We start from the raw sequence: 15660 nt of genomic DNA on the forward strand, positions 1-15660 counted from the left end.
AACTTCATTTATACAAATAGTGTAAAATCTTTTGTAACAATAAAAAATTCAACTGTTGTTGAATCCACAACTATATATGAGTGCATGCATTCTATTCAAGAATAGAATCCATGGTTAAGAGTTCTAAAGCCTATTTTGGATAGTAGAAAAAAAGATAGCTGAGATAAAAGAGTGGTTGAAATGCCTCAAGTAAGAGTTACTTATTTTTACTAATTTTTTGAGGGATCTGCTTAAATGATACTGTTATTGCATCGCTGCATTGCCACACACTTGTATCTAGAGTGAGACTTCTTATGATGGTTTTTGGACACTCCAGTTCATACGAGATTTGTAGTATACTCATAAATATGATCATCTTTAATATTATCAGAAGATCTCTACTAATATAGCTTGTTTTCTAGTCATATTCAGTATATTTCTCAGTGTTGGATGAAAGAAAATGTTCAGTTGCTTAGATGAAAATAAGGAGTAATTTTTGCCAATTTGAGCAATATAACCCCTAAATCAGGCATGAATTCCTTCCAGACTGGCTTCTGTTCTATCAGAAAGAAGTTGGAAAACCAAAAAAAAAAAAAAAAAAAAAAAATGTCTAACTGCCAAGATTTAAGAAGAGGAAGCCTTCATGTGAAATATCACACTAGTATTAACACTTATGAAGTTTGGGGACTTATGTAGGTGAACCTTTGCATACCAAAATGATACTATAACCATAAAAATGTGTATCTGTTACTTCTAGTTCATACTATGTTTCCCCTCTCTCCACAGCAGTGTTATTCACAATTTTGTGAGATCTTGACAATACTATAATTTGATAAAAAGAACTCTGAGGTGAATAGTGATTAGCTCAGATGCAGTTCAGTGGACATGATTTTGTTTTTCTGAATTACATTACAAGGACAGCATTTCAGTCCATCCATGTACTCCTCAGTGAAATGACTTAGAAATTAAAGGTTTCCTCTTAAAAATGTACTGCTTCTTTTTGCCAGTACAGTGCTTCATTTCTTTTTATCTAGTTGCAGAGCAAAGCAGATTGTAGATTTCAATGTATAGGCTAAAGTAACATTCTTCTTCTACCTCAGTCTACCCTATTGCTACATGCCAGCTCTCTTCATCTTCTCACCACTGAAGCATTTGAGAAGAGGGGAAGTAAATTATTTGCTTTCTTTGCCTTGTCTCCCTTGTAAGCCCAAAGTCTGCCAGAGTCAGCTCTGTTTTGTCACCTCCATGACTTGATGGGAAAATGACAAACTATTTTTCTATTTTCTCTTATCACAAAACAACCAATTGAGTGATTGTGGCAGTCAGCAGTCTTCCCCCACCTCACTAACATTTATCAATTCTGCATTAGGAGAAGAAAAAACAAACAAACAAACAAACAAAAAATCAAGAACTTCTAATAAAGTTAATAACAATTCAGTTGGTTAGTTAATTTGCCTTTCTCAGTCTTCTAACAGATCTGTTTCATTTTCTGTAAATAAATACTCATTTTTTCAATGAGAGGAAGTCATCTACTCCATCCCCAGTGAATGGTTGCTCTTTTCATAACTGTCTGTATTAAAATAGGTACCAGAAATCATCAGTTAGAAAAAGAAGGAAATATCTTTAAAGCTATCACAGTGCATTCTCTGTTCATGAAATTTATTGCTTGATCTCAACAGACACATACATCCCAAACCAAGAGATGCTATACAGTGAGAGAAAATATTTTCCTTCTGTTCTGCATAAGTATATCACAATTTAATTCAGTTCAAATATGTTGTTTATCTTTCCTTTCTGCTTTTGACTATCTGCTTTCTAATATGAAAACAATCCCAGCTGTTAAATAGAAATGCCCACTGTCATCTCAACATCCTCAATCATCTTTCAGCATCTGGTTTATGAAAGAATAATCCCTGTGTTAAATTATATGTGTTCCCGCAGTTGGTGCTGCTACTATTTTATGTAGAGGTCTGCTGCAGCAGTGAGCAGCTGAGTGCTCCCCAGTCACATTGATATTCCAAACCTGCCAACGTTGCAGCCAACAGGTGAATTCCACTATGGTATGGCCAGAGGGGAAAAAAAGAGATGAAGGCCATGTGGGGACTCCAAAAAGAGAGAATTAATCTAATTTTTCCTTAAAGTCTACAGAACTGCAGGAACCTTCATTCCTGCTAAGCTCACAGAATAAGTGCAGGAATTTGTATAAATGGATAGCTGTAAAACAGTGGTCATAGCATCTTTCTGCAGTCATCCTTCCAAAGACATATTTGCTCCACAACTACATTTGTTGCATTCTCCACTACGTTTAAACACAGATTTGTTAAGTTTGTGAGATGCAACAAAGTCTTTTTCTGGCCTATTACATAATACAAGGCTGCCATGTAGAATTTAGGGCTCTCTTATAGTGCTGTTCTTCTTGAAAAAAAACAGTTCTGTTTTCTCCTTCAAACAGAAATACAGATTCAACTAAATATTTAAAGTGCATCAATTAATAGAGCTTTATGTTAAAACAGAATGACCATTTGTAGCATATGACTTTGTGACCTCTCATTCAGTCAATATGGAGAGCCAGGAGACTTTTCCTCAAGCAATGTTATGTCTGTCATAAAATGAAAACAAGCCTTTCAGACTCATCATTTTCTTTTTCCTCTCCACTCTTGCTCTTGTCGTGTTGCATTACACATAGATAACACAATTCTTGAAGACTTGCCCTCTGGTTAAAAAAGGAAACAACAACAATAACAACAAGCTTTCTCACACAGCATGTCAACGTGAGCAGGATTTAATCACAGATAATTGGAGCATTTAATGACAGTACTTAATAAAATAATAATACAAATCCTGGTCAACAGCATGGGAATCAATATAAGCAAAATGTACACCCTAACGAATTCATTTGTTTAATGATTATTCATTCTTCATATCTAAATCCATTTGTCACTACAGTAAAGAGCAATTTTATACCCTTCCTTTTTAGATGTGTTAAATGCATGAAGAAATTAAAATACTGAAATTTTATAATGGCTTTCTCTGTCACCTGTTTAGTAACTTAAGGACTAGAATAAATGACAGTATTGATTTTCACAAAAATATAAATATACAATCAGTTAAAGTGGAAAAAATCTCTTAAAATAATGGACATTATTTGTGAAAGTGGTAGAAAACAAACAGAACTGAACATCTCTCTAAACTGCACACATTCTTACTCTTATAATGCATTAGTTCGTCATATATAATAGATGGTGTTTTTTCATGGGTTTGTCAATTTACCTCATCAAATACAGGAGAATATATACAATTCTCTGACATTTGTGTAGAGATGCAAGAGATCAGGGTCTAGAAGAACACAGGTTCTGTGCTGCTAAGGAGGCCCTTTTTCTCACTAAATTAAATAAATAAATAAATTACTGCTTTGATGAATATTTTGCCTAGAAATACTGGAAGTATATGTGAGTGGGACAACTGTTTATGTACAATAAAACAATTCTTATGTTCCTTAATGTAAATTAGGAATAAGTTCTTTAAATCACAGAGTTGCTGTTGTTTATACTGAGTGAAAACAAGTTAGACTCAGGCACAGTATTTGCAGAAACTTGCTGCAGCAGATTTCATGCTATGACAGCAGATAAATGCAGGAATGTAAAAGTTTAAGTTCAAGTTAATTGGTATTTCTACTTTTGATAGTTTGCCTTTGAAATTATTTGCAAGGGCACCTCACAGAATTATAGGACAGAAGGGCAATTCATGAGGTCTTCCAGCCTGACGTCTTTCCTCTCAAAATCAGCTATACTTACTACTTTTTTCTGTTTGTTTGTTTGTTGTTTTTGTTATTGTTGTTATTCTTGATTGTTCTTAAGGCCCTAAAAGTGCACAGTCTCTTCAGGTAAAATATGATGTATTGCTTCCTTTACACTTGAGAAATTCTCTTTAATATGTATCTTTAATCTTAGTTGACACAGTGTATACCAATTATTTTCTTCCTTTTCCATTATAAACAGGAAATACATTAAATCCTTTCTGCATAAATTGTTTGTGTATTTATCTGTTGGACTGAGACTACCAACTAATTTTATTGATACCAAAGTAGGAAATAATTGCTTTGTATTGCTTTAGGAAACTCCATCATAAAATTTTGAATGTACGGCTGGAAGCAGAAAAGACTCAGAAAATCAGGTTATAAGTATTCAGATGCATATTTGAAGATACATACCTTTATCAGTATTCCATACACTATTTCTTATAAAATTTCAGTGAAATTGAATTATTGTACCCTGAAACATCCTTATAATTATATATATGTATATATGTGTATGTTAAGGAAAAGTAAGTGAAACTTCTAGATTTTGTATTCTGAAATAGTTAAGGGACTGTCTGCTGATGATTAGAAAACACACCCTGTAACGATATATTCCTCAAATGCAGAAGGGGCAGCTTTCTCACTTCATGTTATAGTTTAGACATCAGCATGCTGCATGAGTTCAGTCCAGGATTGTGCTTATGGGAATACTTTATCTGCCAAAAATATATTTTCTGCCTTTTTTATGTGTGTGCCTCTCTATGAACACACAGGTCTCAATGTTGTTAACTATAATTTCAATGTAAAATCATTACTTCTTATGTAAAATCATTACTTCATTACTGTCATTACTATTCATTGTGGAACTCAGGCTTTAAGATTAGTGGCCATAGAGGCTAGGTAACATAATTCAGAGTGTTTAAGATAAGATTTCAGGTACTTTGAGTTGATTGTTGTTTCCTAGAGGGACTTACACTCTCAAAGACTTTCTTTTTTCTTTTTTTTTAAATAAATAAATTCAGGTGACTTTTGCAGGTGATCTGAATATTCTTTTCTATGTGTTAAGTTCTTTTCAAGGCCAGGTTGGATGAGGCCCTGGGAAACCTGATCTAGTAAACGTGGAAGATTGGTGGCCCTGCCAGGTAGGGGGGTTGGAACTTCATGATCCTTGAGGTCCCTTCCAACCCCGGTCATTCTGTGATTCTGTGATCTGTGATTCTTCATGAAAAATGTTTTATAAAGTATTAGTGTTGGGTTGTGGAGACACAAGGCGAGGTAATTTGTAGATTATGAGTAATTTCAAATCATATTCTTATTTCACAGTATTTTTCCTCATTTCTTTTTAAGGCTTCCTAATCCAGGTTCTTATACTCTTTCTATCATTAAACCTTATAATGACTTTTTAGTAATTCCAAGCCGTGAATCCAACATCGTATTAAAAATAGCTTTAAAAGCAAGATGATGTAACTACTATTCAATTTAATCATTGCTTTAAATCTTTTATAGGTTTCTTGAGGGTTCATTGTTTTCTATCCTTTCATACTATGTCGAGCTGTTTGTTTGCAATTGTTATTATGTAGTAATGAATTTGTACTATAAAGCCAGGGGCATAGTACTCTGACATTGTGAAAAGACATTTTTATTGTGTCATACTTTCTAATAAATCAGGGCATAAGTACAGCTGGACCCTGAGTCAAAGTCCAGTTAAACATTTCAGTAGTTTTTCAAATATACAGCCATATACTGCAGGCAGCTAGAGGTTGGACTGACAATTGAAGTATCACTTCAACAGCTGCTTCATTTCACTATCTCTCGGCTCATAAACTTTATTTTTAATGATCCTGCCTGTAAGACCACTAAAAAATGACCTTCACAGAGTGCTACAAGGTCCTACAGTGGTGACCAAAATTAGCTCCCTTGGAGAATGCATAATATCACAGTGACCATAGCATAAAAATAAGAAATATAGTGACAAAGCCATCATGACAACTGCTGATTAGGAAATACTGCATTTTCACACTGAAATACTCTTGTAGCTGTGCAAGTAATCAAAGAGACAACACTTTCAAATCTTATTATGTTGGACGTTTGCTTTAATAGTGCTACACCAGCTTATAACAACTGAGTGTATGGCCTGTGATTTTAAACTTGTGTTTATGAGCAGATCCTAAAGAGGGTGCTCACCTGCCTATTCAGTTTTTTCCAGGGTATAAACAATCTTTCCACTAACTGTCTCTAATTATCAGTCTGTTTCCCTATCTAAACACAATATATCTTTTTTTTTTTTTTTTTTTTTTTTTTTTTTTTTTTTTTAAATGCTACTTGTCCTGCTTGTAAGGATATGCTGTTAGGACAGAAGGTTCTCAAGAGGTGGTTAAGTATCAGAAGAAGGAACTTCAAGTTGAAGCTTGAAAGGTCAATAGATGTGCAAGTGTGTCCAAGTGGTGAGACCCAAGGAAAAGCTGACATACCATTGCTGGAAGTTGAGCTTTCTGTGTAAAACTTAAAACATTCCCAGATTGAGCTGTAATTTAAGTCAATAAGTCTTAGGTAGTTTGAATCACCTGGAGCACAACTATTGCTACTTTTGAAGTAGACTTAATAATTTACTTTTGTGATATTGTGGCAACTTGCTAGACCATATTTACCACCGTGTCCAAAAGCAATCAAAATGCCATGCTGAAAGAACTAAAGAAGGTAGTATAACTCCCATTTCTACTGCTGGAGATCTGTAAAATTCTTCACTGAAAACAGATCTTTACACAGCTTTGCTTGCTCAGAAGCTTAGAGAACAGTCAAACACAGTCAAAAACAGGTTTTAATTCATTATTTGCATCCAAAATGCAGCTGAGACCAATAAGACTTCTGTCTGCAATGCATAGTCCAAAACCAACAAGAAATTGTCTCCTGCCATCATTAAAATATGAGTTTAAAGTCTAGCAGGAGTGTGGAAAAACAAATTGGGGGTGGTGTACATACAGATGGAGGAAAAGGAAGAAAAATAATGCAATATGGAGCAGCCTGCTAAATACTCCTACATTTTTTCCTTATTTATTTATTTAATATAGTCATAAAAGTGTAACAGGATTTTTAATGCGGATTGATCACTACTGCTCTTACTGAAATTAAAAGAACCTCTTTGTTTTCTCTGCCATTAAGTTGTGTGATGTCCTTCTCACATTATATCCTGAGGCATGTGTCAGATTTGGGGGTTCTGCTTTCACAGAATTGTAGGGGTTGGAAGGGACCTCCAGAGATCATCGAGTCCAACCTCCTGCCAAAGCAGGTTCCCTACACCATGTCACACAGGTCTAGGTGTGTCTTGAATATCTCCAGAGAAGGAGACTCCACAACCCCCCTGGGCAGCCTGTTCCAGTGCTCCATCACCCTCACTGTAAAGAAGTTCTTGCACGCATTTGTGTGGAGCTTCCTATGCTCCAGTTTCTGGCTGTTTCCCCTTGTCCTGTCTCCACACACTGCTGAAAAGAGTCTGGCCTTGCCACTTTGCCCTCACACCTTAGATATTTATATATATTTAGATATTTATAGACCTGGATCAGGTCCTCTCTCGGTCTTCTTTTCTCAACACTAAATAGACAGCCTTATGTCCTTTATATTGTATGTCCTTTGGGCATGACCAAAGACACAGACATTAAATGCTGGAGATAGCACAGGATTTAGTGAACATCTAGACAGTTACAGCAAAAAAGTTCCACTTTGCTGTTATTGTGGTAGTTAATGACATTTTTGTTTGCCAGTCAGACCCAGTGCATGCTAAGATAAGGTAAATGACAGGATTTCAAAGGGAAAATAAATCACAAATAAAGTTCTTTGTTGCTTTCATTTACTCTCAAGAAATTAATAGTTCATAATGCTATTTATCCACAAAGTTAACTCAAGTTAATTCTCTTCTATTATCATACCTTTTTTTTTTTTTTTTTTTTTTTTTTAACTATAATTTTCCTTCAAGATTACTTTCAAAGTCTCCTAAAATGAATAGAAACTGCACAATAAGATTTCTGAAGGCAAGTCTCCTGCATAATTACTGTTTTTCTGATTGTTTTTTTTTTTTTTGCTCAGATGGTTGGTTTAAGACTGAGGGAGGTATTTCTGCTGAAAAAATTTGTAAAATAAATAAATAAAGTGACAGGCTCATTTCTCCTCACTGATTTTTTTGGAAAATATTTGATTGTATGGTGATGCTTGTACCTTCGTACTCATGGTGTAGAGTGAGTCCATTTCTTGTCCACGCTACAGCAGGCATGTGTATAACTCAAGCAAACCCAGGGCTTCATATTTGTTCAAAGTCTTAAGTGTTCTTAGGGTGTAGACAAAACTTTTGTGGTTCATAACAATCCTCAGCTGCTGTAAAGATGACTTAAGGGTGTAGACGTAACTTGACCTAGGCACTTAGCTCTGCTCCAGCTGTATTGCATGTATATGATTCATATCATGACAGTTGAGAATATAACTGAAGTACAGTGCTATGTGATGAATAAAAAAGCTATATAGATCATGTACATCAAAAAATTATTACATTTTTTACAGGAATTTTTCATGAAAATTATTTTGAACACTTTAAGCAGTGTACTATTCTTACTGCATTCTCTGTATAGTTTTGTTGTGGGTTTTTTTATAAGTGAAGCTACACATATCCACAAAAAATGTCTAAGGAATTCTGTAAGTGACAAAAAATATCTTTAACTTTTTCCTTATGCTTCACCACCACACTACATTAATTTAGTCATCCTTCCCTGTGGATATCGGTAACAAGGCCAGGCTAAAAATCAGTTGAAGATGAATTTAAGGAGATGGTATTGGCATTTTAGTTGCCACCTGAATAGAACTTTCTCTTTAGCTCTCCTGTTTGTACTGTTGTCTATCTCAGGTTTTATTTAATTTTATTTAATGTAGTTTCAATTTGGAAGAATTTATATAAAATCCTCTGTGTATTTAAAAGAAAGATGTTTAAAATAAGCTCACTTTTTCAGCCTTTGTATGTCTTGTGACATCTTTGCAATGTACTATGCCATCTTTTCTAAAGCTGAGCTAAGTCAGTTTTAAGAGCTGATCAGATCCACAAGTTCAGTTTCTTATCAGGACAATTTTTCTGTCAGAATATGCATTTTGGATTACCTTTAACACTGGCCCTGTGTCTGCTAGGAGAGCTATAGCTAAAATAAGCTCTCTTGGTTGATATCCTAATTCTATGCTTTGCATGTCCTGAAAACCTAACATGATAGTTCCAAGTTGTGCTGTTAGTACTAGAGAAGAGAGCACCATCCAATTCTCCTATCCAAACCTTCACTCTTGTATTGACTGTGTAAGCTGAGCTGTCAGAGGTGAAGGGTCTACTTCCAAGGAGTGAACTATACCAAAATATTTAACATTTACTCCTTTCAGAGCTCCTAAAAGAAGCAAACAGGTAAAATACAGCACATACAAATCCTTCAGTATGAAATTTGTGATTCTGTAATAAAGGAAAATGTAGTCATCATACTCTACTGCTAGTTTGTCTTCCCTTTAACAGGATGAACTTTGTTATGATAGATTTATTAGTTAACATTATGTTGTCTTTTGAATTTATTATTATTATTATTCTCAGTAAAGTAGGTTCTGATATTTGTTTTGTTCTTCTGGTACAGATTAAAGAGCACCTCGCAAAGGGACAGAGGATGTTGGCTGGTGATGGCATGTCCCAAGTAACCAAGACACTACTGGATTTAACACAGAGAAAAAATTTTTATGCAGGAGACCTTCTGATTTCTGTGGAAATTCTCAGAAATGTTACAGACACATTTAAAAGAGCAAGTTATATCCCAGCATCAGATGGAGTACAGGTAAGAGAAACACTGTAAGAAACAGAGTGATCCAGTTGGTGGAGTTTATGTCAATAAACTGAATGTCAGGTATTTGCACCAACGTGGAAATTATTTCTGAAAGATAGGTCTAAACAGTGAGTTTTATAGCAGTGTTGCTTCTTACAATATTAATATAATGGAAAAGAGATTAGTCAAAGTAGGTGAAAGTTTTTTCATCCTGTATTCCCCTGTCACATTGTTTGGAGTGCATCTCATGTATATTCATATTCAGTGCAACAAAGCCATTAAAACACACATTTGTTTAATTCACAAAACGCTGGTATTGCTCACTGAAAAACCTTCATACATTGCCACCTCCACTGCTACAAGTAACATGTCCAGAACATAAATAGAGATAAAAGTGATCTTAGGAAGCAAGACCTTCTTGTCAACAAGCTCATAAACATCATTAATGGTTTATTATCAAGTACAATGTGTATCTTAAACCCATTATTTCTCATCTGTTGTTTTACTTCTGTCTTTTTAATATGCATTTATTAATGATAATTCTAATATCTTTATGTAACTAACAATAAACACAAATTACCGTATTAAATTTAATTCTTCAACATTATGCATACCTTGATTAATCCCCCCCCCCTCAAGTGACAAAAAACTCAGTGCTGGTGGGGGAGATAAGTATGACCAATAAGATGACCAACAGGGGCGTATGGCTAGTATACCACCTAAGTACCTAAGGATTTTTCAGAAATTGCAGGGATCTTAATCATACAATTCTGGTAAGGTCAGTGGAAGCTGCAGGTAACTTTTATGATGGAACAGAAAAAATGTAATTGACAGATTATAGCCAAATTTGTCAGTGTGCAAGAGAAATGAAATAGAGCATAGAATAGCAGTCTGCACAAACCATGTTTTTAATGAAGAAGAAAATGACTATAAAATTGGGAAAGAGAACTAATAATAGTCTAAATAAAAGTTTTGCACAAACACTTGGAAGAGAATGATTTTTAAAAGTGTGACTTATTGCTATTATCTTTGTTTAATTACAGAAAAGTAAATAGGACAATCAGAAACCAAAAGTGATTCTCTAAGGTCAAAGAACAGAATTTATTTTTTTTAATTTACCTTTTTTTTTTTTTTTTTCTGTCAGAGCATAGGGGCAAAAAGTAAGATGTATCTGATTTCAGGCAGCATTTGGCAGTGAAACCCCATTGTATCCATTGTTTGTGGTCATTAAGGATCATTTTCCTGTTTTGAATAGATGTTAACTTTGGGCCAATTGTTTTCTTAGCATACTTTGAAAAATATGTAGTAGTCTGTTTTCTGGAAGAACAACTTGAAAATGAAATACCATCACATTTAGAAGTTGAACAACCTTAATAGGGGTCTTATTTTATATAAAGTGGTAGTGTGGAACATAATTATACAGCCAGAAATGAACAATTAACTGTAAAATATGGATATTCTTGTCAGTCTAATGTTTTATATCATCTCTTTCTATGACAGAAAATAGGCTGCAGAAATGCATCTGTAATAGAGAAAGGAAATCTTTCTCGATGTTGACTTAAGGATACAATTATGTCATTGAAAGTAATTTTACTTTGTCTTTTATTCCCTTTTCAGAACTTCTTTCAAATCATTAGTAACCTCTTAGATGAAGAAAATAAAGAGAAATGGGAAGATGCACAACAGGTAAGATGTGCCTTCTGTAACTCATCAATTTATAAAAATGCAGGCAGACTATATTATATTTATTATATTTCTTAACCAAAAGCAACGCTTTACTTTCTTAAGATAAAGAGTAATATATAATTTTTAAAACTGATGTTAAACATGCACATTGTTGTAAGCAGAAGGAAATCCTAAATAAGACCATATTTTGGAAATAACTAATGCTTTTCCAAAAGTCCCCATTGTCTACTTCCTCAGACTAAATTATATTAAGAATGTAAGAAGCTTCTCTTGATGACGAGATTTTCATCGCATTGCATGGAATTATTCGGAATGTTTCGTCTTTTCCTGCTTTAATGAAGTATATACGAAAGCCAAAAAATGCTTGAAAAGGCTAGCTACAGTCATGCCTGTATTATACAGAACACATCAAAAATCATCTAAAGAATTCTTACGACACCACCAAAATACTGACAGAAATTTAAGAGTAGACCTTTCCTAAACTTGTAGTTAAAAGATCAGATGTGATTTTTTTACTATGGTGTTTCTTACGTCTTTATACTAAGTACATTGGAGAACTGTTTATATTTATAAACAGGACCATAGAACTATCAGACTTATTCTGACACTAGTAATGGTGAGAATGGGGATAAACAGGAACTTATATACATATACAAACAGTGGAGGGATTCAGAGTAGATGCAGGTAGTCATTTTTATAATGACTAAGAAAGAGAAGGTAGAAATATTTTGCTACTGATACAGACTTTGCTTTGGACAGAAAAGAAAGTAGATTTAGGTTAGATATAAGGAAAAAAACTTTTACAGTTGGAGTGGTGAGGCACTGGAACAGGTTTCCAAGTGATGCAGTAGGTTCCCCATCCCTTTCAAGGCAAGTCTGGATCAGACCCTGGGCAACTTGATTTAGCTGTGGTGTCCCTGTTCTTTGCAGTGTGGTTGGACTAGATGTTCTTCAGAGGTCTCTTCTAACTCTAAGGATTCTATGATTCTATAAGATGCTGCAGCTGATAAATTGTAACTGAGTCGAGAATCTTTTTTTTTTTTTTTTTTTTTTTTTTTTTTGTACCCCTCTGTAAGATTCAGATATGAAAATCTGTGAGGTATCACATTTATCACATTTTGGTTAGTGATGGTGGATGAAAGCAGCAAAATCACATGCATATAGTCAGTTTCCATAAACAGATAGTACCAACATTATACAGCTAATACTAAACTAATGTTTTAGCCTCTGTAATGAACAGTGACACTCCCTATGTTTTTTGCCCCATCTTCTTCTGCCTCCAGTCTTTGCCCATGCCATGTCTACTGTCTGTCCCACCGAGATCAAGGAATGACAGGAGAAAATGGTGGGAATGGTGACAAATTTCTGCCCTCCCATAGCTCCATTTCTCTGCCTAGTAATTCATTGTCTCATAGACCTCAGTACAGTACTGGTCAGCAGAAAGGAACCCAAAAAAGCAGAGACTAGCTGGAGCAGTAGTGCATAGCTACTATACTATGCATAGCAGAGCTTAGCTGCCTGGTGACAAAGCTGGGAAATTCATTAAATCATAGGCTCTTGAGGTGCACTACCTAGAGAAATCACATCACTTCTTACTCTTCTTGGGGAATTAAACAAGCATTTTGAAAAGAGCTAATGAAGCAAGTAGGCCTTCATAATGACTTGAAAGAGTGGACTGCATTCCTAAATAAACCTAAATACTTATAACACATTGAGGTGCTGTAGCAGGTCCAAAGAAGGGCAAAAAGGCTTGTCAAGGGCCTGGAGAATATGTCCTATGAGGAGAGACTGAAGGAACTGGGGGTGTTTTGTCTGGGGAAGAGGAGGCTGAAGGGAGTCCATGCTCCTCTCTTCAAATACCTGAAAGGTGATTGCAGCAAGAGTGGGGTTGTCACTGCTGACAGGTAACAGGACGAGGGCAAATGGCCTCAAGTTGCACCAGGGGAAGTTTATGTTGGACAATAGAAAACACTTCTTTACAGAAGGGGTAGTTAAACACTGGAATAGGCTCCCCAGGGAGGTGGTTGAGTCACTGTTCCTGAATGTGTTTAAAATCCATTTGGATGTGGTGCTCAGGGACATGATTTAGCAGTGGGTTGTTAGAGTTAGAGTAGTATGGTTAGGTTGTGGTTGGACCTCATGACCTTTAAGGTCTTTTCCAACCTGAGCTATTCTATGATTCTAAGACTTATGATAAAATATAGCTGGATTTTAAAACAGAAGCAATATTGTTTAAATTTTTATGGTCTGTTCAAATACCTGTTTTGTCAAAATCATGGTATTGAATAAACAAGTTGTAATGTACTGCCAGTGCAATCTATATCAAGCATCACTGACTCATTAAAAATTATTGTTTGGTTTGTTTTACTTCGATTTTATTTATTTATTTATTTATTTATTTATTTATTTTTGTTATGCAACATTGCAAACAAAGTGACAGTCTGATTTTATTTTATTTTATTTTATTTTTCATCATTTCCTTGAACTCCACAGTTTCTGTTAGCCTGGATCTTTTTGAGTGTTTGAGTGTTTTCTGGATTCTTTTCCTAGACAAAAAATCTTACTAATCTTATTCACTGTCACTAAATTGCTGACTTGCTACCAAGTATACAGCTGCAATGCCCCAGTGCATCATTTTTTCTAGATTACATGCCAGCAGTTGATACCATTAATTACAGGTTACATAGCATGCAGATAAGTAGTACTACTCACTTTAATACTTGGCTTTTGTTAAGTGCTGCACACAGGGAACCACTTCAAGTTCACAATAATAATAATAATATTTCAAAACTCATGAGATATTCTGCATATTCTACATCACCATCTGTTAGCATTCTAACAGGCAGTACTTCATAAAAACAAAGAGTACCTCTATTACACTGACTGTTCAATAGTTTGTGCTAAGTTATGACTATTGAATGTCTTGTGAGAGAACTAGGACTAATATGTCTTTTTAGTAAAATTCAGTTTTTGTACATAATCTGGGAATGTGTGTGCTATAAATGAGATGGATGCAAAAAGAATGATGAATTAGACTAACTCACTGTCTCATAATTTGGAATTTCACTGACTCATCATTTGGAAAATGGGAGAAGACTCCTTCACCTGAAGCAATGCTAGGATCATAAATGCCCCAGTGCATTTTTCACAAAAATAATACTGCTGCCCTACCTTTTGTAAAAAAATCCATGTAGGAAAGCAAAGCACACTGAATAAATCAGTATCCTGAACCATGCTACTACAGATCTAGAAAGATAAAGCAAGATGAAGATGGAGTACACCATACTTGAATTTATAGTCAGTGTAAGCATTTTCTTGTAATCTGTCCTCCCAGTCATAGAAAGAGTGAGTTGAATGTTGCTCATAAATTGAAATTTGGACATCTCACTGATAGAAAGAAAAAAGCAATATAAACAGGTCATCCATTCATTTTCTATCACAAAAAAACACCCCTATATTTCTAAAAATTATCCTGTTCATAACCACCAAAAATGAATTTTATGCATGTGATATCATCATTATTTTTTAAGCTTATTAGTAACTGTTTTGATATTTAGTAGCTGTTCTGATAATGTGTTATTGTTGAATATAGTCATTTTAAATTATTTTGTTATTGCAGTAACTTACAGCTTTGTTTTTTTGAAATGTGCTTTCCCGTACAATTTTGAAAGTCATAGTGATAAGCTACTTTTACAATGAGGGTGCAACTTATTTTAGAGCCATGAAGGTGTTTAGGACACTAGATTATATAGCATGGGGGCTAAAGGAGCTGCCACTTTGCTTGGAAAAAAATGCTTAGTGGGAATCCTATCAATTTTCTAGATTCATGGTGAAGTGAGTTAAAAAGACTATGACAGACCACAGGCCAAAGTGCAACCAACAGAAATTAAAATATAGCAAATTTCATTTACATATAAGAAAGATCTTTCACTGTATGAATGACTGCAATTGAATGTTGCACAGATGGACTCTGAGTTCTCCACCCTTGGAATTATATAAAGTGAAACTCAACATTGTCCTGGCAACCTGCAGGAGCTGATCCTTCTCTGAATAGAGAGTTGAACTAGACGATCTCTAGAGGCCCATTCCAACCTCGGCTAATCTATGATTCAACTAGTACACATCAGCAAAACAATTGTATTACTAGTAATAAATTTTATTACTTAAATAATGGCTAAAGCATCAATTCATTATCGTGGTGCAGAGGCCAATCTTAATTCATCTGTTCATTTTGCTGTTTTTAAAGCTATTGAAGGTATCTCCCAGGGGAGGGAAAAAAGCATACATTACAATTATTCTAGGACTTGAAATACCTTAACCAATATTGAGAGAAATGTTCATTAAAGCAATGTTTGTTTGTTTGTTGCATAA

General features: G+C 34.7%; 1 protein-coding gene across 8 annotated transcripts in view; it reads left to right on the plus strand.

The window, feature by feature from the left end:
* The window catches only part of ADGRB3 (adhesion G protein-coupled receptor B3), a 439215-nt gene that overhangs the window by 213109 nt on the left and 210446 nt on the right, over nucleotides 1-15660 (plus strand). For all 8 annotated transcript variants that reach the window (XM_072331126.1, XM_072331131.1, XM_072331133.1 and 5 more), the window contains 2 exons: nucleotides 9421-9615; nucleotides 11221-11289. In XM_072331126.1, the coding sequence (XP_072187227.1) occupies nucleotides 9421-9615; nucleotides 11221-11289 (264 nt within the window). The remainder of the gene's footprint in view (nucleotides 1-9420; nucleotides 9616-11220; nucleotides 11290-15660) is intronic.

Source organism: Excalfactoria chinensis, chromosome 3, assembly GCF_039878825.1.
Source record: "Excalfactoria chinensis isolate bCotChi1 chromosome 3, bCotChi1.hap2, whole genome shotgun sequence".
Classification (NCBI taxonomy): Eukaryota; Metazoa; Chordata; class Aves; order Galliformes; family Phasianidae; genus Excalfactoria; species Excalfactoria chinensis.